The following is a 25,975-nucleotide window of genomic DNA, read 5'->3' as shown; positions in this document are numbered from 1 at the left end:
TTGGCCTTAATTGCCTTTGTTCTGATGGCTTGCTCCTGGGCTGCAAGGATCAGGCCTTCTGTCTCTTTCTTCAGTGTCCCATTCGTGAGCCATAGCCAGGTCTTCTTTATTATTTATTATTATCATTATCATTATTATTATTATTTCTGCTTTTTTACTATGTTTTATGTCTGAATCAAAATTGCTGGGCTTTGCAGGATCGGGGCCAAAACGGCCCCCATTTTGCACCCTTAAGTAAGGTTTGGCCTTTGCTTTGCTACAGATTCGGGGGACAGCTTGTCACACACCACTTCCTCACCGCAGCCCTCGCCGGCCACTTCGGCCCACGCCTTGAGGACCGCGGAGACCTCTTCTTCGGTCGACCAGCCCACCAGCGATGCCTCTGCTGCTGAGGAGACGGCCAGCGAGTCGGAGTCCGTCTTCCTCCCAGACTATCTCTTCCTATCCAACTGTGAGACAGGGAAACTCAGCCATGTCAGGTATCTTCAGTCCCATGAAAACCAGACTTGGGAGGTTAAGTGGCACTTGGCTTGCAAGGGAAAGAGAGGCACCCTAAGATTAGAAACTTGTATATTTAGGGGGTAAACACCCCAACCATCTGAGCCCTTCAGCATTGGAAGCTGATGATACTTGCACAAGATAACCTCAAGATAAATATCTTTGGACATTTGGAAGACAGAACAAGTTAGAATGAAGAGAAGGAGCTGGCTACAGGCAACCTTCCATATTTGCCAGATGGACTTTTTCAGGTTTGATTATTCATCGATTTGATTAAAATGTTCTTTCTAGGAACCTTGAGGTCCTCTTGTGCAGGTATTACCAGCTTCCAATGGGAGCTGACCACAGAGTCATCTGAAGGACCTAGACCTGGAATGGGCAAATTTTGGTCCTTTTGGACTTCAACTCCCACCATTCCTAACAGCCTCAGGCCCTTTCCCCCTCGGCCGCTTAAGCTTCAACAACAACAACATATGAACTTTAAAAAAATGAAATAGCTTGGAATTGTTTGCTCTTATTAAATGACTGAGCCTTCCTTGTTTAGAACAATCAGAGCTTGGAAATGTTACTTTTTTGGACTGCCGCTGCCTAGACATATTCCCCAGCGAACGTTCCCAGAGTTGTATCCAAATAACCAACTTTTCCCAAGCTCCCCACCTCCTAACAAACAGCTCTGGTCCTCTTTGTCTTCCTTCCAGATGCCACAGCTGGTCCAATTCCGACCGGTCCCTTGAGCAGACCTCATCCGACGATGTCTTTGTTGACTTTGTGGCTTCCCAGCCCTCCCTCTTCCTACAGTCCTCGGGTGGCCCATTGCAGGAGATCCTCTCGCCAACATGCCAAGGGCTCCTTCCTAGGAACCCAGACTCAAGTGGGCCTCCTTCTAGCGATTTCTCCTCATCCTCTCCATTATCAGGACCTCCCTTGACACCAACCTTCCTGGTTGATAAAAGCCAGAACACTCTTTCTTTGGGTGTCGTTGAACTGGACGTTTTGGCCAATACGCCGCCGCCACGGCCTCCGAAGCCAACGCACCTCTCTGACAGAAGGGCCGAGGAGCAACCTTTTGGGGGCCTTCAAAATGGACATTCTGGGATCTCTAGCAGTCAAAGGGTTGTGGTGCCAAGACGGATCTCCATGTCTGGCTTAGATTCCATGAGGAATTGGAGAGGTAAGATTATTAATAGTAAACACATCCAGCCCTTTTGCTAAATTTGATTTTAAAAGATCTCAAGATCTTCCTAGAGTCAAAACCTTATAGTTTGAAGGGACCCAAAAGGCTATCTAGTTTAACCCCCTGCTGTGTTGGAATACACAACTACGTCACTCCTTAAAAATGCCCATCCGGCTTTTCTTTAAGGACCTCTAAAGAAGAACAGTCCACATCCTTCTGAGCCATTGATTCAACTATTGAGCATATCTTACAGTGAAGAAGTTCTTCCTAATGTTTAAGGGAAATCTCTAGAGTAGTGGTTCTCAACCTGTGGGTCCCCAGGTGTTTTGGCCTACAACTCCCAGAAATCCCAGCCAGAAATCCCAGCCAGTTTACCAGCTGTTAGAATTTCTGGGAGTTGAAGGCCAAAACTTTTGGGGACCCACAGGTTGAGAAACACTACTCTAGGGGTTTTTCTTAGTCCATTGCTTTAAGTTCTACTCCCTGGAGTAGAATGAAACATGTTTGCCCCATCTTATACATAATATTCTTCATATATTTAAAGACAGCTCTCATGTCATGTCTCAGATTTCTCTTCTCCAAACCAAACATACCCAACTCCCTAAGCTGTTCTTTGTAAGACTTAGGTCCCTTCCACATTGCCCCTATATCCCAAGATCTGATCCCAGATTATCTGATTTGAACTGGATTATATGAGCCTCCACTGCTATATAATCTGAGATAAACAGATAACCTGGGATCAAATCTTGGGATATAGGGGCAGTGTAGAAGGGGCCTTTGTTTCTGACTGTTTATCATCTTTGTCATCCATCTCTGGACACATTCCAGCTTCTCAACGATTATGTGTTGGTTGATGTTTTAGTAATGCTGTAACCCACCTCAAGCCGTGAGGAGAGGCGGGCAAGAAATAAAATTATTATTATTATTATTATTATTATTATTATTATTATTAATATTATTAATATTATTATTATTGAGGTTTGGCCAAAGTAGAATGGTTTTGCCCTGCTACTTCTCTTGATCTGGCCAAAATTCTCCTATGGATTCTTTCAAGATACTTGGAAAACTCTGGGCCAGAAATATTATCCCTGCCATTTCGTTGACTAGTTTCTTGAACTGTTATGCATTAACTTGATACTCCATGCTCTCATTTTTGCAGTTGACATGGATGAAAGTTCCTTAAGAAGCAGGGATAAGAGGCTTAGCTTGAATTTGGTAAGTGCCCTTTTTGTCCTGTTCCCTCCTACATACTCTTTTACTCATGCAAACACTGTATTTTGTAAAGCTTTCGCGGGGGGACAATAAAATAAATTAATAAGCACCCATCAGCAGGCTAATAGAAAATATGAAATGAGCTGTTTCCCAGCAACAGCAATAACAGTTATTATGTTTTCAATCTATTTTTTGCCAAAGCATGGAAACAAGTGGGGCTGGAGTTGGTTGATAGTCATGAGTAGGTGGTTTTAACCATCCCTAACAAGCTGAAATAAATGAAAAAGAATGAATGTTGCCCAATAGGTGCAAACCCATTATGCTTTTACTTCGGACAACACTTCAGCCAATAGGGGCAGGCTTTCCTAACCACTGCATAGGTTTTGTAATCAATGCAGTTTGGAGCTATGGCTGAGTAGTACACAGTTATGGGACTGCTCACAGGGCAAAATCTACCACGAGAAAACAAAGAGAATTACCAATTTGAGAGTAAAAGATATGCATGTTCAAAATGTTAGTTTTCATGCTGGAGGATATCTGCTTCAACCTCATGAGAGAATTTACCTGTTTGCTTTTATAATGAGAATAACAACGATTATTATTATTATTATTATTATTATTATTATTATTATTATTACTACCACTACTACCACTACTACTACTACTACCATCACTATGTCCACCTAAAAGTCTGAACCAAGTTCACATCAATCACACAAAATTATTGCTATTGTTATTGTTATTATCATTATTTGTTACACAACAAGATTAGTACACAGCAGACCAGATCACTATGCTGGCTTTTGTATTGGATCACACGTCAGACACTTCCCAAGTTTCTAGGACTATGTAATGTATCTGTGAATAATGCAAATTATTATTATTACTGTATTATTATTATTATTATTATTATTATTTTATGTGATTAATGTTAATGATGGTGGTACTAAATTATGGTGTGTCTTACAATTTATTTATTTATTTATTTATTATTTAAACTTATATGCCGCCACTCTCCTAGGGCTCGGGGCAGCTTACAAGAAAGGCTAAAATCTAACAATTTAAAAACATCTTTAAAATATCTTTAAAAATAATAATAATTAAAAAAAATCTTAAAAACACTCCCCCACTTCTATTGTAAGATGCCACAATCAGTGGCATCTTACAATAGAAGAAATACAGATATGACCTTTTTTGGATTTTGGAATATGTTTATTTACTTAATGAGATATCTTGGAGAAGGGATTCAAGTCCTAACATGAAATTAATTTATGTTTAATTTATGTTTCATATATACACATTATAGCCCGAAGGCAATTTTATATATTGTATTTGCAATAATGTTGTGCACAACACAAAGTGTGTGTACCTTGAACCATCCAAAAGCAAGGGGTTCACTATCCCAGCTACCCATGGGTTTGGATTTTGGAGCATTTGGGAAGTCCATAGGACTTCAAGCCATTTGGAAGATGGGTCTTTTGAGATTCTAGGATAAAGCAAGGACAGGTGGGAGGGATTTGATGCTTACTTACTTACTTTACTTAACTTTGCTTAACTACCGGTTGTTAGGAATTGTGGGAGTTGAAGTCCAAAACACTTGGAGGATCAAAGTTTGCCCATGCCTGATGTAGATCCTTCAGCTGACTGCTTTCCCTTTCCTTTGCCAGCCATGTCGGTTTAGCCCGCTCTATTCCAGCACTTCAAACAGTTCCGAGGACAGTTACGTGCCCATGCACCCCAGTGCCTCCCCTCCCCTCCCCGGTTCTGACTGCACACCGGACGGCTACATTCCCATGAGTCCAGGATCAACGGCGTTTGCTGTCTCCACCGTAAACACCGAAAAGCTCCCCAGCCCTCTGCCTGAACTTCCCACTGATCTGGAACCACCTCCGGTGAACCGGGACCTCAAACCTCGCCGTAAATGTAAGTATGTATTCTACAAGTTATTGTTGAGTAGAGACCTGGAGATGTGGCGCCTGTTTCCTTATACCGTTTGCCCTTCATATACACAGATTCTGCATCCACAGATTCCACCCTCCACGGCTTGAAAATAATCAAAAGAAATTCCCATGCATGCAAATCTTGATTTTACTATTTTATGTAAGGGATATACTTGACTACTCTGTTGTATTTAACGGGAATTGAATTTTGGTATCCATGGGCATCCTGGAAGCAAAGCTCAGCTAATACCTGCCATTGAGGAACGACTGGGATAGAGTTCCAGACCAGACCCTTTGAAAAGGCATGACCTTCTTAGAGATCATAACCTTTTAGAAAACCCAGAATCACCATAGCCTTTTGGAAGCATAACCCTTTTGGAGATTCATTGGCATTCACGCTATTTGGAACAATCACAACCTTTTGTAAAGTATGTTCTTCCTGAGAAGAGATAAATACTCGTTTGAGTAAATCTTCTTTGTAGTGATAAATATCCACTAGTATTCATGCAAGACCATTTAGGTTTCTCAGTTGTTAGACTGATATACCTTGTTATCTCTTTGAACTGTTAGGAACAAAGACATGCCAATGCACATAATATATAGCAGATATTCAGAAGTGTCATTTCAGTTGCCCCCCAAAAAATCTACTCTCCCATAAAATATATTGAAGGTTGCTATTTCCAACAAGGCCAAGATATTGGGCCAAAGGCAGGAGGATTGAGCTGGTGCTCTTATACCAACAAGAGAGTAAAAAAAAAACTTATAAATTTGTATCAGTCAAGTATTTGACCTCTCTTTGTGCCATTTTGCAGTCCGACCGCCTCCACTGGACCTGCGAAATCTGTCCACCATCCGAGAACATGCTGCCTTAACCAGGACATGGACCGTGCCTTAGTAAGTAGATGGGAGACCCCTTCCAGCATGTTTTATGAAGACCTTTGGCAAAGCTATCACCATTTGAGTCACCCAGAAAAGAACCTGCTTTAAATCGCAAGTGGAGACCCATCTCCTAATTCCCCAACTTCCTCCAAAATAATGTTTTTCCCATTTTGATAGACGGCCACGTTCCCATCGGCATCATCTCCCGGATGAGATTGTATGTATAACCTTATTGTGCAGCAAACGTCACCCTTGTGATATTGCCGGGTGTCGATGCGCTCCCCCTTGGAGGCTTGTGTCAGGATTTGGCTTGCTTTCAGAGCATCTGGGAAGGCTCTTTTCTGACAGCTCTTTTTCTTCTTTTCTCCCTGCTGTGTGCATTTGTGTGTTTCCCTTCCTCCTAGCAATCGGACGAGCTTTATCTCTCCAGAAAGAGACTGCATTTATTCGGCCAAAGTATTTGCCAGTTCCATTTCCGGAGAAGAGGAAGAGAGTTACATTCAAATGGTAATTGTTTTTGATACAGCTCTTCCCCGCTCGCCTTTGACAACTCACGCGGAAGGGCACTTTTTAAGAGAAAGGCATGGATTGCGAAATGGAAAAACACAAGGCGCGATTGAGACACAGATAAGGAGAGGGTCCTTCTCTCAGTTGTACAGATCTCCTTGTGTGCACAAGCCTTGGTGGCACTTCTCCAAGGGACGGCTGATAGCCATGCCAGCTCAATGGCTGCAAAGAGAGGCTTCATCAATGCCTCCCTTCCATTTTGTCAAGGCTGCCCCTTAGGAATGAGAAAAGCCCAAATGGAAAGTGCACAAGGGCTAGTTGCACAGGACTAGATAGAGCAGGTACTTTCTCTATTTCATCCCAAGCAGCTGGGAAAAGGTTGTCCTGTCTATAAATGTCCTGACTGTAAATCCATATAGACCATGGTGGGTAAAACACCCCCTTCAAGGCTGTATGTATGCCTTGAGGTTAAAAAATCAATTTTCTCTTTTTAAAGCTTGAAATGGGACGTGGAAGTGATTTCTACCATGGTTGTTGTATGTCTTTCGGGCTGTGTGGCCATGTTCCAGAAGTATTCTCTCCTGACGTTTCGCCCACATCTATGGCAGGCATCCTCAAAGGTTGTGAGGTATGGATAAACTAAGTAAGGAAAGGAAAGAATATATATCTGTGTAGAGTCTAGGGTGTGGCAAGAGTCCTTTGTCACTGGGAAGCCAGCATTAATGTTTCAGTTAATCACCCTAATTAGCATTGGAAAGGTTTTTTGTCTCTTGCCTGGGGGCATCCTTTGTTCAGTCATTAGCTCTCTTCTGCCCTCAGAGTGTTGGTTCCCATCTACTGTTTTGATTTTAGAGTTTTGTAATGCTGGTAGCCAGATTTTGTTCATTTTCATGGTTTCTTCCTTTCTGTTGAAATTGTCCACATGCTTGTGGATTTCAATGGCTTCTCTGTGTAGTCTGACATGATATTTGTTGGAATGGTCCAGCATTTCTGTGTTCTCAAATAATATACTGTGTCCAGGCTGGTTCATCAAGATGCCTGCCATAGATGTGGGCGAAACGTCAGGAGAGAATACTTCTGGAACATGGCCACACAGCCCGAAAGACATACAACAACCCTGTGATCCTGGCCATGAAAGCCTTCGACAACAGATTTCTACCATCTTTGGGAGCCCCCTAGGGGTCAAAAAGTATTTTTTTTGCAAAGCATTTCAAATATCCTACCGGCGCTCTATGCAGTCATGCCGGCCACATGACCTTGGAGGTGTCTTCGGACAACGCCGGCTCTTTGGCTTAGAAATTGAGATGAGCACCAACCCCCAGAGTCAGACATGACTGGACTTAATGTCAGGGGAAAACCTTTACCTTTACTATATTTAGTTAACTTGAATTTAATGCTCGCCTTTTTTGGTCAAATGACCTCGCCAAAATTAGGGCACACAGTGTTCCCTCACTACTTTGCGGTTCACTTTTCGTGGATTTGCTGTTTCGCAGTTTTTCAATAAATTCTAAAAGATTATTATAAATCATAAAAATTACAATTTACAGGCTAAGGAAGGGAGGAAGGAGAAGCCAAAGGGAGAGAAAAGGAGCCCAAGAGGCAACGGGAGGAGAAGCAGGCGATTTATCAACACACGATTGGTTGATAAAGACTTAAAATAGTGCATAACTAGTAAAATAATGTATAAATATTAAAATAAATATAGCGTCCCTACTTTGCATATTTTCACTTATTGCGGGTGGTCCTGGAACCTAACCCCAGCAATAAGTGAGGAAACACTGTACATTAGATTCACGTCATACAGGAATCTTGGTGCTGAGCCAAAAAGGAAGCTGCTTCAGAAGCTAGAGCTCCTATTTAAGGGATGTCACCTCTAATTTAATGGTCAGGGCTCAATGCTATGCCATCCTAGGATTTGTAGTTTGGTGAGGCATCAACATTCTTTCGCAGAGAAGGCTCGAGACCTTGAAAAACTACATCCCCAATGACCCCATAGCATTGAATCAATATAGTTAAAGTCAACTCATTCTACAGCATAGATCAGTGGTTTTTTGCTTATGTTCTTTGGAACATATTCTTATCATAGTGGGTTAATTCATGTCTAATACATCTGGTACCTGCCCGATGGTTTATTTCTTATTGCTACCTCCATCAACAGGAGCACCAGCAAGCAACTTCGCCATATAACGGAGCGTTGTTCCAATGGCCAAAGAAGTTTAACGTTGACTACTTAGCGCTGGATTTTAATTCTGCTTCTCCGTCACCTGTACAAAAGGTAGGTCTTGGCAAGGGATGGGCAACTGGAAACTTAAGATGCACATGAAGATATTCTTTAAATAAAAGGGGGAAGAGAAGAAAGAGAGAAAGGAAAGGCATTCTCTCCAGACATTTCGCCCACATCTGCGGCAGGCATCCTCAAAGGTTGTGAGATCTGTTGGAAACGAGACAAGTGGGGTTTATATATCTGTAGAATGTCCAGGGTGGGAGAAAGGACTCTTGTCTGTTCAAGGCAAGTGTAAATGTAGCAACTGATCACCTTGATTAGCACTGAATAGCCTTGCGGCTTCAAAAACCTGGCTGCTTCCTGCCTGGGGGAACCCTTTGTTGGGAGGTGTCAGCTGGCCCTGATTGTTTCCTGTCTGGAATTCCTGTCTGGATCTGATTACAGTTGGGAAGGAGATGCAGAACTGATGCAAAACCAGCTTTTTCTTCTTAAACTTATATGTACATAGAAAAGGAAAAGGGTTTTAGAGTTTTTTTTTAATACCGGTAGCCAGATTTTGTTCATTTTCATGGTTTCCTCCTTGCTGTTGAAATTGTCCACATGCTTGTGGATTTCAATGGTTTCATTGTGTAGTCTGACTACCATGTTTCCAGACAAGAAACAATCAGGGCCAGCTAATCACCTCCCAACAAAGGACTCCCCCAGGTAGGAAGCAGCCAAGCTTTGAGGTTGCAAGGCTATACAATGCTCATCAAGGTGCTCAGATGCAACATTCACACTTACCTCAAACAGACAAAAGCTTTTTCTCCCACCTTGGACTTTCCATAGACTTATAAACCTCCCTTGATTAGTTTCTAATATACTAAGTAAATGGGTTCCTGACTATGACCAAAACAGTATTTGCCTACAAACACAAATATATATACTAACAATGGTAAATAAACCGTTACATACAGTGTAGACTTATAATGAGTGAAATACACATAGTACAAAATACATAATTACAATGGGTAATACTCTGTGTAACAAAGTAGTTCCTAATTTAAACAATGCATGTTCTAAACATAAACTTTCAGCTGAAAGTTTGCTGTGTCTCAGTCAAACTCAATATAAGTCTACACTGTATATAACAGTTTATTTACCATTGTTAGTATATATCTTTGTGCTTGTGGGCAAATATTTACTTTCTAATATACTTTACAACCTCTGAGGATGCTTGCCATAGTTGTGGGCGAAACGTCAGGAGAGAATGCTTCTGGAACATGGACATTCAGCCCAGAAAACTCACAGCAACCCAGTGATTTCGGCCATGAAAGCCTTCGACAACACAGTGAATGTTGCACTTTGCCAGCTTGATTAGCATTGAATAGCCTTGCAGCTTCAAAGCTTGGCTGCTTCCTGCCTGGGGGAATCCTTTGCTGGAAGGTATCAGCTGGCCCAGATTGTTTCATGTCTGGAATTCCCCTGTTTTCTGAGTGTTGTTCTTTATTTATTGTCCTGATTACAGTTGGGAAGGAGATGCAGAAGTGATGCAAGCTTAGCTTTTCCTTCTTAAATTATGTACATAGGAAAAGAAAAGGGCTGGGGAGAGGAAGGAAAAGAGAGAAAGAAAAACAGAGGAAGGAAGGAAACTAGCTACAGATGGATAGAAGAGGAACGGATTCAAGCTCAGCTTTTCCTTCTTAAGCTTGTGTTTATTTATTTATTTATTTATTGTCCTTGTTCTTGCACTGCTCTCTCTTTGGCAGAAACCTTTCCTCTCGGAAGAACAGCGGGTGGATTATGTCCAGGTGGACGAACAACGAACTCAGGCTCTCCAGAGCACGAAGCAGGAATGGACGGACGAGCGGCAGTCCAAGGTCTGAAGGGGACATGCACACCTTGCTTGGTGAAGCATAATTTTGCACATGGAAATCCAGGTCATTGGGACAGTCCAGTGGCAATGGCAAGAAAGCTGAAGTGTTGCCTTCTTTCGGGCACCGAAAAAGGACCAGCTCATCACTTTGCCACATTAACACCTTTCCAAGACGGACCCGTGGTACCTTTAAGACTTGAATCTGGGTGCCTTGGAACACTTAATGGGAACCAAATACTTGTTGTGTCACACTGTAATGAAAGAATGAAATATATCCTTGCTATTTAACAGATGCTGCCTTGACCGTAGCATCTGGTACTGACAGGAAGTGGAAGAATAAGGGCTAAACCTTTGGGGTAATGTGAAATCAAGTTTTGTCAAAGGGTGGGATATCCCTTGATATGAAGCGTGTCGGCTTCAATGCCATATTGGACCATGTAAATAGGACTTCGCACTGTGGCCGTTTCAAAATCCCTCATTTTCGTCCTTGGCTTCTTCATAGCAACTGTCACAATGAGTGGGAGCCATCTTCACTGTCCCATTTGTATTTCAACGTACGCCCAAGTTTTTGCCTTCGAAAGGAAACAAAGGAAGGTGGGAAATAACCAGTGAGTCTTAGCAAGGCTGGCATTGCCTGCTCAGCAGGGCAGGAAGCACCGCAGCCATTCATAAGGACGGTCTCCCAGTTTCTGGATCTCGGTAAACAAGCTTCCAATGGATCCCAGTCCTTGGAAATCCCACTGCCAAGCCCTGTGTGGCTGAAGCTATGAAATGACTGGAATAAAGTTGACCCAACCCTCTTAGCACAAAGATCTTTTACTTCATATTTAGCCTCCTTTCAATAAAAGAAGTGAAGATGTAATCTCTCCCAGTTTCTGTTGGGGGTCAGGGATTTTATTAAATGTATCACAGTTTATTAGGTTTGGGGTAAAGAACCCCTGCTCATCCCAGGTTTCCAGCTGTATGTTTATTTTAGTATCCTCTCTTGTCAGTCACACTAGGGACGCATCTATACTATGGAATTAATGCACTTTGACATCACTTTAACTGTCATGGCTCCATTCCATTCTCATGTGCATTTTAATAGTGTTTAGTCTCTCTGTTTTAATCCTGTGGTATCTCACCTCATGCTGCAAGGGGAGGCAGTAATAAATAATAATAATAACAACAACAACAAGAACAACAACAACAACAACTACTACTACTACCACTACTACTGGAGCCCCTGGTGGCACAGCAGATTAAACCACTGAGTTGCTGAACTTGCTGACCGAAAGGTTGGGAGTTTGAATCCGGGGAGTGGGGTGAGCTCCCGCTATTAGCCACAGCTTCTGCCAACCTAGAAGTTCAAAAACATGCAAATGTGAGTAGATCAATAGGTACTGTTCCAGCGGGGAGGTAATGGCACTCCATGCAGTCATGCTGGCCACATGACCTTGGAGGTGTCTACGGACAACGCTGGTTCTTTGTCTTAGAAATGGAGACGGGCACCAACCCCCAGAGTCGGGTTAATATCCGGGGAAAACATTTACCTACTACTGCTATTACTGGTCTTCTCTGCCAAAAAGTGCTACAAATCTTAGGATTCAATACCAGTGAGCCAGAGCAATTAAAGTACTGCCTTAATACTAGCGTATGTGCACCCGTTGTCTTTTGGGTTCTTTATACTAAACTTGTTGACAAGCTGAAATAGAACCAATGAGGCTTTCCTTCATTGTTTTATAGCCACCATATCTTGTCTTCCTGTCCTACAGTTGGGCAGATGTTCTACCAGAACAAAAAGATAAAGGGGTGTGTCTCCATTGCACAATTATATCTGTTTCATGCTAGTTTAAATTTGCCATGGTTTTTCCCTACATTTTGCAGTTGGGTCAATCCTCCCTGACAGAGTTGCCACCCATTCTAACAAAGTACAGTTCATCAAACTACAAATCCCAAGGCTAGGGTGAAAAAATGAAAATCGCACCAAACCACTGTAAAGGAATAACATAAACCTTGAAGGAAAGAACCAGGACAAATTGGGAAGCATGTATACAAACATTATACAGTTGTTAAGGGGGGAATATTAAAAGTGGAGGGCACACAAGCAAAGAAGATTCAGCCCTTAAGCCCTTAAGTTTGTTGAATCCCAGAAAGGAAATGCAAGAAGTTCTTGGCCAACTGGTGCAAAAGGAAGCCTTAAATGAATGGCACAAAATGTACCTATTGCTTTGCCAAACTTTGGTTGAAAGGAAACCCCCATTGCCCTCACTTGATGTCCTTTTACCGGCTGCTAAGTACTTTCACCTCTTATCTCTCTCTAGAGCGAAAGTCCAGTGACCTCCCTCATGCAAAACACAACTTCGGGAATGCTGGCATTCGACTTTGCCCTGTTGACTGGATGTCCAGCTCTGTTTGCCTGGGGTTTTGTTAGCTTCTCCTAGTCTTGGCAAACAACCGTAAGGGGGCCTTAGGTCACACTGTGTTGTTTTGTTGGAGTTTCTTGTTTCTTATTTTCTCCCTCGAAACCTCTGTGAACATCAGTACCTCCAATTATGTGATTGTGTCTATTTATCCTTACACCCTACAGTAATTCAGATGGTCTCTTTCTCTGAAGGTTCTTAAACAGGCTTAAGCCAAAGAGCCAGCATTGTCCCTAGACACCTCCTAGGCTGGAATGACTGCATGGAGTGCCATTACTTTCCTGCCGGAATGGTACCTATTGAACTACTCACACTTGCATGTTTTTGAACTGCTAGGTTGGCAGAAGCTGGAACTAAGAGCAGGAGCTCACCCCGCTCCCTGAATTCAAACTGCCGACCTTTCGGTCAGCAAGTTCAGCAGCTCAGTGGTCTAACCCACTGAGCCACCAGGGGCTCCTGTTGCCAGGTGTGTCTTTTCCAAATAGAAACTGATCATCTGTGTACTTTTGACCCAAAAATCCATTTCAATAGCATCAATGATCGGGGTGCATCTACCTTGTAGAATAAGTGGTTTGACTCCGCTTTGCTATGTGAGTTGGAGTTTCCCAAGGTCTTTAATCTTCTCTGCCAAAGAATCCTGACATCTCACTCAACTTGAACTGCCATGATTCCATAGCATTCAGTCAATGGCAGTAAAAGTAGTATCTAAATGCATTAATTCTACAATGTAGATGCATCTAAGGACTGTGTCCCTTAAAATCATGCCACTTGTTGCAGGAAATAGATATTTGCCGCAAAAATGTCACAGTTTGTCCATGCATTGTGTTCAGGGAATTTAAAAAATCATGCAAAGCTGTCCTGCAGGCCAAGATGAATTCAGCAGCCAAACCAAGATGTTTTCAGTTAACTTTTGCTCCAGTTACATGTTTAGCAATATAGTTGCCTCACCACTTCCTAGTGCAAGATTCGCTTCCTTTTTCTTAGTACACGGGAAGGGAAGGGGAAAAAGAATAAGGCCACAAATATCTGGCAGGTTTGTCTGCATGAAACTCAAAACAGTGGAGCCAAGGATCTCTGGAATCCGTGAAATGGTGATGTGGGCTTTTGGGAAAACGTAATAGCTGGAAACTGTTTTAGAAAATTCTCCAGTGCTATAAATAACATTTGGTTGCAATTTATAAGCAAACAGATCCAAAGCTTGGACATTGTGCAGGAAGAGAAAGAGAATGGCATAGATGGCTAACTGAAGGACCATAGTGTCATGTATAAGTTTTCCTTCTGGTGCATCTACTCTGTAGAATTAATAGTCTTGAGCTTTCTCTACCTAGGAGTGCTGGTGTCCCATCAAGCTACAATTCCGTTCGGCATAAACAGTCATGATTTCTCTTTGGTCATCCCACTTTTTATCTACTTTAAAAATGTCTCAGTTTCTCCTTTACTTTCCACCTGTTGTCCTTATCTTACTTTTATGGCTGCAAACTGAGTTCAATGTAAAAAAAGTAGTTTGTCTTCAATGGGGAGAGGAAAAGAAAGGGCTCACTTTTGTCCTTCCCAGTAGAGTCAAGCAAAAGCAAACCATTGCACCCTTCCCTGGCTTCTCTGTCTTCCTTCATAAATAAGCTTCTCCATCTTGACCACATTCTGAGTTTGCTTGGCTCAAAGGACCTTGGTTTTCATCGGTGAAATATTGGAGGCCATGCCTTTGCGTCTTTTCATGAATAGTTTGGCCTCAAAAGATATGACCAGGCAGCTGCATTATCGCCTCCCAGGCAGCTGCATTGCTGTCCACAGATAGCTGAGACTATCAGTAGAGGAAAACATGCTCCGGGGAGAGGTCTAGGTGAGTTGCAATTTCCCATCAAACACTAGTTGGGCTGTGTTTGTATTAAGAGATACTGGGTTTAACAAGGACAGAATCATTGAAACGTAGTGTTGGAAGACACCCCATGGGTCATCCGGTCCCCTTCTGACAGGCGGCCATCCAGCCTCTGCTTAAAAACCTCCAAGCCAGTACATTCCATTGTCAAGAAGCTCTTCCTAATGTTTAAGTGGAATCTCCTGCAATCTGAATCCATTGCTGTGTTATAGCCCAGACTCCAGAGCAGCAGAAAACAAGCTTGACCCCTCCATAATGTGATATCTTTTTATATATTTAAATGTGTTTTCTATCAAGTCCTTCTCTGCCTTCTTTTCTCCATGTTAAACATCCCAATCTTCTTAAGCCGCTGCTCATAGGGCTTGGCTTTCTTTGAACTTCCCATCATACACTCACATTGCATGATGTCAAATGCAATGATTTCCAGCCGAGTTCACACATTTTTCTGCCTGCCAGCCAGCAAGTTGCACAAAAACAGAATCCACCACCTGTATGGAAGCAATTGCTGAATGTGTTCACATCTTGACCTTCTATCCTTACATATAGCTTTGGATAGCATAAGGAAGAGTGGACACTCCTGTGGTGTTTGTTTTGCTATCTGTGACCCTGTTCAGAATATTTCACCTCACTTTCTGTCCCTGTGATAATTGGATTTTGAAAAACGTGGCTTGTTGTGGAAACAAGGATTGGCAATAAAGCTTCAGTGGAGACCCCTTTGCCCCATGATAATAACTTTTCCAGGAGTGGATTTCCCTTCCAATGGGTAGATTTCTCTCCTTTTTGTCTCATCCCCATTCATAATTATGATTTGTTTGTAAGCTGGATATTTGTAACTTGGGGAGAGTCAACCCTCCATATTCCATCTCCACCTTCCTTCTCCTATGTCACAGTTTTCAGCATTCATTCTTTCACTGACAGCTTTTTTTAAATAGGAGGCCAAAGTGTGACATTTGTGTGGCTACCATGTTATAATTTCCATCACAAAATATCATTTCAATGTAAATACAAAGTGGCACAAAGGACAACTTGGGGAAAGCGACTGGCTGCTCAGGTGTGGGTGAGGTTTTTGTTTATTTCCATAGCTTTCCGCTATAATTTCGGGTGTGCAACTAAGCCCAATAAAACACAGGAGAGTGGAGGCTAATTTTTCTCAGAATGGTGCTTACCAACAAGATATTTCTTTTGAATTAAAATGCATCCAGGGTCCGTCCTTCCTGTGAAGATTAATGTGGCATCCATTCATTACAAACTGACCACCGAGCATAAAACCCACGAGGAAAGCTGGTGTTTGTGTAAATCTATCAACGGTGTTTAAAGCTTGCAACACCAAGAATGGCATTTCCTTAACACAGAGCCTTGAAAGGATGGACACCTGTCGGTGCGGTTTTTGTTTGCATAGGTTCTTCAATGCGTTTCTTCTTCGTGCTGCAGGGGCTCTGATGAGCAATGGGCATCAGCAAGAGACAAGGCCGCTTTCTCTCGAATGATGCTGCTCCAGATGCAATCCGACTTTGGGAACCTTGTCAAAGCCTTTATTGTCTTCTCAATACAAGTGCCGCTCTTTCTTTTTTCTGCTGTCACCAACCAGCCATCTTTGGGGGCAGGCAAAGCAACTGGATTTACTGCAGTGTGTGCCAACATAAACGCACATCTATGGCCCGTAGTAACCTTCCCTAAGATCCTGAAACCCTCTGGATGTGTTGGACGATTCCGTCCATCGTCCTGGGATAGCTCCCAACCCACTCAATTGAAAATTTATTATTATTATTATTATTATTATTATTATTATTGACACAACGATATAGTATGACACAGCAAACGAGATCTATATGCTGGATTTCATATCACAAAATCACAAGTTGAACACTTCCCAAGCGTTTAGGACTGTGTGATATATTTTCGGATGATGCGTGCAGATCCCAGTAAGGTGGCCTTTTGCAGTTGACAGATCGTAATTTTGTCAATGTTTATTGTTTCCAAATGCTGGCTGAGATGTTTTGGCACGTCACGCAGAGTGCCGATTACTACAGGGACCATGTGCTTTGGTTTATGCCAGAGCCTTTGCAGTTATTATTATTATAATTATTATTATTGGCACAAAGACATAGTATGACACAGCAAACAACAACAGCAACAACAACAACAACAACAATTCCTATATGATTTGTTGTTGATCCACTGGGCTTCATGCAAATCTACCATTTGTCAAAATATATGATCCCCTGTGCTTTCCCCCCCCCCCCCCATTTCCGGCTTGGTGCAGAGTGTTATTGATCTCAACCGAGCCAAAGGCCTTTTCAATACAATACAATATAATACAATTAAAACACATTTTAAAACACATACTTTAGATGAGGGGAAAGTGAAAAACCCCAAATAAAGAAATGGCTATTTTATTTATCAGAGAGAACACCTCACTAAAAAAAAGTATAGTACAACCCTATAGTCACCTTCACTGAATGGCACTGGGGGGCACAGAGTCACAGTGGAGGACCTGGGGCTTCCTAGGGAGAGCATCTTTAAGCAGATCCATCAATAATCAAATCTGCCAAAGTCAAAACTGCAAGTGTCGAGGGATGACTGTATTGTACTGTACAGCATGGAGCCATGGCTGTTAATAACAAACAGTTCTCAATGGAAGTCAGTAAAAAAAAGAACTGCAGCAAAAGAAAAGGAGGCTGTGAAATCTATCGTGATCAGAAACGGGGTTAAATGGGTGTTGAGGCTGTCTTCAAGGTTCTGTGGATTCAAACTGGTGGCGCTCCAGGTGTTTCGGACTTCAGCCCCCAGAATTCATGGCCATTGGACAAGCTGGGGCTTCTGGGAGTTGAAGTCCAAAACGTATGGAGGACGAAAGTTTGGGAACCATTGGCTCTGCTCAGTATCTGGTTGACTGGTGTTCTTGTCCACTAGAAATCTCAATAAGGCTCTAGAATGTTATAGTGCTATAAAACTACCTACCTATCTACCTACCAATCTACCGGTCTACCTATCCTAACCTAACTAACCTACTTATCCTATCAAGCTACTTACCTACCCTATCTATTTTATCCCACCTATCCTATCTAGCTGTCCTATTTATCCTACTTACCTACCTACCTATCCTATCAACCTACCTTTCAGTCTACCTACTTATCCTACGTATCCTACTTACCTATCTACCCAGCTTATCTACCTACCTATCCTATCAATCTACCTGTCTACCTGTCCTATACTACCTACCTACGTATCCTACTTATCTATCCATCTATCCATCTACTTACCTATCTATCTACCCAGCCTATCTACCTACTGTGTTTCCCTGAAAATAAGACAGTGTCTTATATTAATTTTTTCTCCCAAATATGCTCTAGGTCTTATTTTCAGGAGATGTCTTATTTTTCCATGAAGAAGAATTCACATTTATTGTTGAACAAAAAAATGAACATTTATTATATACTGTACAGTAGTTGTCATCACAAACCAGCATAACCAGACAAACTGGGTCCCCTGGGGGAGAAGAGCGGTATATAAATTAAATAAATAAATAAATAAATAAACTGTGAATCCTATCAAGAATTTCTTGTTACTACCATTATTTCCATGTACAACAATCTATGGTACGTACACTTACCAAACCTGCATGCTCTGGTGTTCTGTTCGGCGGGCATGCTTCCAAACACAAACTTTGCTAGGTCTTACTTTCGGGGGAGGCCTTATATTTAGCAATTCATCAAAACCTCTACTAGGTCTTATTTTCTGGGGATGTCTTATTTTAGGGGAAACAGGGTACCAAACAGGGTATCAATCTACGTTTAGCTATCCTATCCTATCCTATCCCATCTATCTACCTTTTCTATCTATTTTATCCTACCTATCCTATCCTATCTACCTACCTACCGTCCTATCTGTCTATCCTATCTAATCTCTCTACCTATCTAATTCACCTATCCTATCTAGCTATCCTATTTATCCTACTTACCTAACTACCCATCCTATCAACCTACCTATCTACCTACCCTACCTATCCTATCTACCTACCTATCCTACATATCCTACTTACCTATCTACCCAGCCTATCTACCTACCTATCCTATCAATCTACCTGTCTACCTGTCCTATACTACCTACCTACGTATCCTACTTATCTATCCACCTATCTATCTACTTACCTACCTATCTACCCAGCCTATCTACCTACCTATCAATCTACGTTTAGCTATCTTATCCTATCTACCTACCCAACCTACCTATCCCATCTATCTACCTTTCCTATCTATTGTATCCTACCTATCCTATCTACCTACCAACCATCCTATCTGTCTATCCTATCTAATCTCTCCACCTATCTATCTAATCCACCTATCCTAAATCTACCTATCTATTTACTTATCTCTATCTTCCTATCCACCTATCCTGTCCTTTCTAACTATCCTGCCTACTTGCCATGGCAACCTTAAGCGGAAGGGCTGAGCTGCCAATCCTAGGATTCCACTCTGCGTTGCCATGGCAGCGAGAGGGGCCTAACAGTGCTGATCGTCTTTTTTTTTAAGGACTTCAACTCCCAGAAGCCTCCGCCGCGTTGGCAAATGATGAGGCATCCTGGGAGTTGGAGTCCAAAAAAAAGAAATACCTGAGATAGAGAGGGAGAGAGAGACAGGCGTCGGGGAGGGAGCACTGTGACAGGGAAGGAGGGCGGGCGGCCATTTTGTCTCGGAGTGGGAGCCGTGAGGCGGCGGCGGGAGGGAGGGAGGACAAAGCCGGGGAGGGGAGGGGGTGGGGGAGAAGTCCGGAAGTGGCGGTGAAAGAGACGAGGCTCTCCTGAGGCGAGCGGGGTAGGCCTTCCGGTCGGGGAAGGAGCAGAAGCCGCCTTTCCGCCGCCGGGGCTGGGCTGGGCTTCGCCTCGGCGGGGCGGTGACTGAGGCTGCTCCTCCTCCTGCTGCTGCTGCTGCTCCTCCGGCGCCCTCTGAGGGGATTCCTCTCCTTTCCTCCCTCTTCGCGGCCGACATGTCGGGGCAGTCCATCACCGACCGGATCACGGCGGCGCAGCACAGCGTCACCGGCTCGGCCCTGGCCAAGGCCGTCTGCAAGGCCACCACCCACGAAGTCATGGGGCCCAAGAAGAAGCACCTCGACTGTGAGTCTCATTGTCCTCATTGTGATCATGATGATTATTTTGGGGTTAGGAGGTTGGGGCCTACAGCATCCTATTAAGGTTCATGCAGGCATGGGCAAATTTGGGTCCTCCAAGTGTTTTGGACTTCAACTCCCACAATTCCTAACAGCCTCAGGCCCCAAAGCAGCTGAGGGGGGAAAGGAAAGGGCCTTTTAAGGTTGTTAGGAATTGTGGGAGTTGTAGTTCAAAACACCTGGAGGGCCCAAGTTTGCCCATGCCTGGGTTAATAGGACAGTACCCATTATTAGTATTATAATTGGGTTTCTGTGACTTTCCCAGGCTCTTCATAGGTTGTGAGATCTGTTGGAAACTAGGCAAGTGGGTTTTATATATCTGTGGAATGATGTCCGGGGTGGAAGAGAGAACTCTTGTCTGTTTGACGCAAGTGTGAACGTTGCAATTGATCACCTTAGCATTAGATGGCCTTGCACTTTCAAAGCCTGGCTGATTCCTGCCTGGGGGAATCCTTTTGTTAGGAGGTGTGAGCTGGCCCCGATCAGAAGGTTGGCCACTTGGAGTGCCTCTGGTGTTGCAGTCAGAAGGTTCTCCAGCTTCTGGTCAAAGGAAATTTAGTATGCAGCAGAGTCTTGCTCATCCAATGTTTTGCATTATCCAACACACTCTGCCTCCTGTCAGGATCCATAGCTGTCTCTCTAGGCAGCAACGCGGAGCAGGCCAACATGCCCAACAACACAAGTGCAGCCAGCAACCAAACAAGTGGCAGACTTCTTATAAAACATGATGTTTTGGTGCTTAACTTGTAAGATTATACGTAATTTGATGTTTAATAGTCTTTTCCTTAATCCCTCCTTATTATCCAACATTTTCACTTATCCAATGTTCTGCCAGCCCGTTTATGTTGGATAAATGAGACTCTACTGTAATGCCAAGTTTTTAACTTTGTTTGTGATTTTTCTGTACATTATAACTGTATTTTCTGTACATTATAACTATATAACATAACGGCGCTACATGCAGTCATGCCAGCTACATGACCTTGGAGGTGTCTACAGACAACGCCAGCTCTTTGGCTTAGACACGACTGGACTTAACATCAGGGGAAACCTTTACCTTTATCTTTACTGTAACTGTATTCTCATCATCAGTGCCTAAAACATAATAATAATAATAATAATAATAATAATAATAATAATGTAATAATTAGTATTATTAGAAGGCTGGGAGTCTGGGGATCTGTTCCTAAACCCTCATCATCACTGTCATGATTATTGTTTTCTTCAGGGCCTAGTGATTTTGATATTTGTTTTATGACTTTCTTTATTGTTGATTGATTTGTTTTATTGTTGTGTTTTATATTGTCTGTTTTGCCTGGGCTTGGCCCCGTGTAAGCCACCCCGAGTCCCCTTGAGGAGATGGGGCGGGGTATAAAAATAAAATTATTATTATTATTTTTCCCCTGGCAGTTGGGGTCTAAAATATCTTATTATTGTTATTGTATATTCATTTTGAGGCTGGGAGGTCTCATCATAGATGCCTAAAACATCGTCATCATAATCAGTAACATTATATTATTACTATTGTTATTGTTATTCACAGGTTGGTGCCTAAAACCTCATCAACATCATCATAATATTGTATTCATTATGGGGCTAATTATCAATGCTATTGCTGTTATGAGGCTGAGTGGTCTTTTGGTTGGTGCCTAAAACATTATAATTATAACAAAATTATATTACTGTTTTTATATTTGGGGGCTGGTTTATTTCATGGTTGGTGCCTAAAACATCATCATCATTGTTATTATAATGCATTCATTTTGGGACTGGGTAGTTTTCCTGTTGGTGCCTAAAACAATATCATTATTATTGTTATTAATATTACAACTATTATTGTTAGGCTGGATGGTCTCATGGTTGGTGCCTATAACATCATTATTATTTTGGGGGCTGGGTTATCTTGTGTTTGGTGTCTAAATATCGTCATCATTATTACTAGTTGCAGGCTGAGTGGTCTCATGGTTGGTGCCTACAACATTATTATATTATAGAACCATGCCTGTATTCTCTTTTAGGAGACTTTTATTGGTCAGTTGTATTGAATTGAAGCAAGCAGAGGGTCAGGATTTAAGCACCAGCAATCTGAACTCTATATTGAAGCCCACTCAGTTTAATGTATCCTCCTTGTTTCATGAGTTGCATTTCGACACTGCTTTTGCTTGTTGCCCTGAGATTAACCCATTCTGAGTGGACTTTGATAGGCAGTAACAAATAACAGCCTTATCATAACTGTGCAAAACAGCTTCCTCCTGGCTTAACCAATTCTGAAATTATGCTCAAAAAGACTTCCTTACAGGTGAACAAATATGAGTGGATAACTGTAGACCACAAAAAGGATATCTCTCATACTTGGTGTGTTAGTTGTGGTGTTTAATACCCCACTGCTCACAAATATATCAATATTTATTCCTTATTTGATGAAGTGGGACCAGGTGTTTCAGAATTCAGAATATTTATATATATATATATATACACACACACACACACACACACACACACACACATACATGGTGAAGTATTTCGGAGACGAGACCAGACATGACATTTAAGTTTCACAGATAGGTTATATACATTTTATGAACAATATTTTTGTTTATGTGCATGAAGCAAACTTTGTTTACATTGAAACATTGGAAAGCAAATGTACTTCGGCCACACAAATGGACCATTTGAGCATTTCGGAGCGACCTTCCCATTCTTGCTCACCTAGAGGATGTCCTTCTGAACTTAATGTCAGAGCTGGTTACATGATTGTATTGTACACAAGGGTTGGGATAAATCTGTAATTTGTTACTGATTGTCAGCGTCCACTCTTGAGTGGGTTAAGCTCAAGGCAGCAAGCAAAAGCGGGAGAGAAAGATTTACGGTTGAAATGCAACTAATGAGACCGGGAGGATAAATTCAGTTGGGTGGCTTAAATCACAGAATATTACAGCTGAAACATAAGCTTGAAAATGAGTCGGGTAGGATAACATGAGTGTTGGTGGGTAAAACAACTGACAAGAAAAAGATTCTCTTTTTTCCCCCTGTCTCATCCCTACAGGAAATTCTTTCTCTTCCTCTTCCAGTTAGCGTTATAGAATCATAGGCTATTAAAGTTGTAAGAAACCACAAGGTCTGTTTATTCCAACTCACTGTCATGGAGGCATATTAGAAAATAAAACTGAACTTCTGTTTAAAGATTCCTTTAGAGGAGTCCATCCTTATGTCTGAGATGTTTTAGTTCACAGTTTTTACAGTTCTTCCTAACTTTTTGAATAATTCTCTTGTAATTTGGAACCTTTGGTTTGTATTCTGGTCTCTAAAGCTTGCATAAAAGCAACCCACTCTGTTGCAGGACTTGGTGACACTGATTTCTGTTGCCACATCAGCTCTTTGATTCTTGACCTGGTGTTTTTAGGGAAGATGTAGGTTTCTTAGCTCTGAGATACCGGTAGTACGTTGTTGTGGCTTTGTTGGTGGGTCTTATTAGAAACCTTATTAGGAGCCCTTTGCAACAGTTGTTCAAAAGGGGTTGCAAAGAGGTGGAGTCTAGGAGTGAGATTTCAACAGCTCCAGAAATCTGAAAGCAGAATCATGTCATTGGAAGGGACTGCATGGGGCATCTAGTCCAACCCTTTTTCTTGTGGAAATCTATATCTATATCTTCTATATATCCATAATAAAAGTGAAAACCCATATGTGTGTATGTGGCACAGGTGTCCGCTCACACAGACAGCCGACAGCCTCCACAAACAGGCTATAGTTCCCAATGCTGAGAAGCCAGCAAGTCACTCCCATCCACTGATGTTGCGATTACAGCGAGCTCCATGAACATGTAGCCCAACCCCTGCCAATGTCCTCCCCAAATACAACGGCACACCATCCAAGGAATGCTTTCATTTGGGGACCATTTCATCCTAGATTTTGCTTTTTCCACCACAGGCAGGCATCCCAGGGTTCTCCATTGCTGGGGAATTTGCATGACCCCGCCTCCTGCCCTTGCACCATAGGTAGGCATCCCAGGGTTCTCCATTGGTGTGAAATTTGCATGATCCCACCTACTGCCCTTCCATTTCAAATTTGTCTGCATAACAAACAGAGCAGAACTGAGCTACAACTAAACTTACTGGAAGAGTTTGAGGGATTGAAGTTGTAGTTTACCCTGCATCAAGTTAGAGCATTGTGACTCCTACTGGGGAATTTATAGGAGTTGTAGTTCATCTACGCTATGAACCCAAACAATGATGGGTCTGGACCAAACTTGCCATGGAGACCCGATATGCCCAGATTTGAATACTGGTGGGTTTGGAGGGGAATTGGCCTGGTCATTTGGGAGTAGTAGGTACTGGGATTTATAGTTCACCTGCAGTCGAACTTCACCGATGATGGACCAGGATCAAACTTGGCACAAAGAACCCCCATAACCAATACAACATATTGGACAAGTTTGGGGGAAAGGGAGTTATAGTTCACCTGCATCCAGAGAAACACTGACCCCCACCGACAATTGACTGGGACCAAAATTTGCACAGAGAAGCCTTATGGCCAACTGAACATACTGCAGGGGTTTGTGGGAATGGGCCTTGCTTTTGGGAGTTGTAGTTCACCTGCATCCAAAGACCACTGAACCCAGCCAATGACGAATCTGGACCAAACTGGGCACACAGACTGAACATTGCCTGCTCTGGATACTGACAGATGTTTTGGGACAATTGCGCCGGGAATCTGGGAGTTGTAGTAGTTCACTCCCATCCAGAGAGCATTGCAGCCAGGCGATGACCAGCCAACGACAGATCTGGACCATGCTTACAACACAGACCCAAAATGGCCAACTTTGAATACTGGCAGGGATTGGGGAGGATTGAACCACGATTCTGGGAATTGTAGTTCACCCACTCTAAACTGAGAATACCTAACATTCAAATACAAATACAGTAGAGTCTCACTTATCCAAGCCTAGCTTATCCAAGCCATTTTTGTAGTCAATGTTTTCAATACATCGTGATATTTTGGTGCTAAATTCGTAAATACAGTAATTCTAACATAACATTACTACGTATTGAAGTACTTTTCTGTCAAATTTGTTGTATACCATGATGTTTTGGTGCTTAATTTGTAAAATCATAACCTAACTTGATGTTTAATAGGCTTTTCCTTAATCCCTCCTTATTATCCAAGATATTCGCTTATCCAAGCTTCTGTCGGCCCATTTAGCTTGGATAAGTGAGACTGAACTGTAATGCCTTTTTCAAATAACCCGGGCACTGCCGGGTCCCCAAGCTAGTATACAAATAAAGCACTCATGTTCTTTTGTAACAGTATTCAGTATTGAACACACTCACACGGATCCCCTTTAAATGCCAGCCTACAAAGTGTATAATATATTTTGGAGTAAACTGTAGCTCTGTGGTAGGGTACAAGCAGTCCCTGTGTTACAGACATCAGACTTACATCTGGCTTATAGTTAAAAATGGAGTGAGACAACAGGAAGTGAGAGAAATCTACCCCTTGGAAAGGAAATTCACTCCTGGAAGAATTATTATCATGGGGGAAAGGGGTCTCCACTGAAGCTTTCTCACAAATCCTTATTTCCATAACAAGCCAATTTTTTCAAAATCCAGTGATCACAGGGAATGAAAGTGAGGTGAAATCTTCTGAATAGGGGCACAGACAGCAAAAGAAGCACTACAGGGTGGTTAACTCTTCCCTATGCTATCAAAGTACAGTAGAGTCTCACTTATCCAACATTCTGGATTATCCAACGCATTTTTGTAGTCAATGATTTCAAAACATCGTGATATTTTGGTGCTAAATTCGTAAATACAGTAATTACAACATAACATTACTGCGTATTGAACTACTTTTTCTGTCAAATTTGTTGTATAACATGATGTTTTGGTGCTTTATTTGTAAAATCATAACCTAATTTGATGTTTAATAGATTTTTCCTCAATCCCTCCTTATTATCCAACATATTCACTTATCCAACGTTCTGCCGGCCCGTTTATGTTGGATAAGTGAGACTCTACTGTAATATATATACATACACACACACACATACATATACATACATATAATTGGCTGGTGTTACATTTCAAAAAAATACCTGTTCTGACTGACTAGGCTAAATGGATGGATAGTCTAGCTTCCAAATGACAAGATAGATTCCTGTATCTATTTTCCTTTGTTTTCTAGGATGACGAGGTGCAAAAGAGATCAACCCTGAAGGGGGGGGGGGATCTTATCTCTTGTGT

At 42.2% G+C, this 25,975-nt stretch overlaps 3 protein-coding genes across 6 annotated transcripts in view; 2 read left to right on the top strand and 1 right to left on the bottom strand.

Moving 5' to 3' along the window:
• gab3 (GRB2 associated binding protein 3) overlaps positions 1–11,151 on the top strand; it is an 84,558-nt gene extending 73,407 nt beyond the window's left edge. Inside the window, exons 3-10 of the mRNA XM_062964031.1 lie at positions 263–479; positions 1,197–1,669; positions 2,832–2,887; positions 4,552–4,807; positions 5,637–5,718; positions 6,108–6,210; positions 8,369–8,485; positions 10,183–11,151. Of these exons, the coding sequence (XP_062820101.1) occupies positions 263–479; positions 1,197–1,669; positions 2,832–2,887; positions 4,552–4,807; positions 5,637–5,718; positions 6,108–6,210; positions 8,369–8,485; positions 10,183–10,299 (1,421 nt within the window). The 3' untranslated portion in view covers positions 10,300–11,151. The remainder of the gene's footprint in view (positions 1–262; positions 480–1,196; positions 1,670–2,831; positions 2,888–4,551; positions 4,808–5,636; positions 5,719–6,107; positions 6,211–8,368; positions 8,486–10,182) is intronic.
• The window catches only part of vsig1 (V-set and immunoglobulin domain containing 1), a 110,117-nt gene extending 90,803 nt beyond the window's left edge, over positions 1–19,314 (bottom strand). For both annotated transcript variants that reach the window (XM_062964034.1, XM_062964033.1), the window contains exon 1: positions 18,181–19,314. In XM_062964034.1, coding sequence (XP_062820104.1) covers positions 18,181–18,217 — 37 coding nt within the window. In that variant the 5' untranslated portion in view covers positions 18,218–19,314. The remainder of the gene's footprint in view (positions 1–18,180) is intronic.
• A 96-nt stretch (positions 19,315–19,410) lies between these two features.
• LOC100554237 (phosphatidylinositol-binding clathrin assembly protein) overlaps positions 19,411–25,975 on the top strand; it is a 39,353-nt gene continuing 32,788 nt past the window's right edge. For all 3 annotated transcript variants that reach the window (XM_008114674.3, XM_008114673.3, XM_008114672.3), the window contains exon 1: positions 19,411–19,683. In XM_008114674.3, the coding sequence (XP_008112881.2) occupies positions 19,554–19,683 (130 nt within the window). In that variant the 5' untranslated portion in view covers positions 19,411–19,553. The remainder of the gene's footprint in view (positions 19,684–25,975) is intronic.

The sequence above is a fragment of the Anolis carolinensis genome, unplaced genomic scaffold (assembly GCF_035594765.1).
Source record: "Anolis carolinensis isolate JA03-04 unplaced genomic scaffold, rAnoCar3.1.pri scaffold_12, whole genome shotgun sequence".
Lineage (NCBI taxonomy): Eukaryota > Metazoa > Chordata > Lepidosauria > Squamata > Dactyloidae > Anolis > Anolis carolinensis.
Note: the sequence above shows the minus strand (reverse complement) of the source record. Positions and strands in the feature narration are given on the sequence as shown.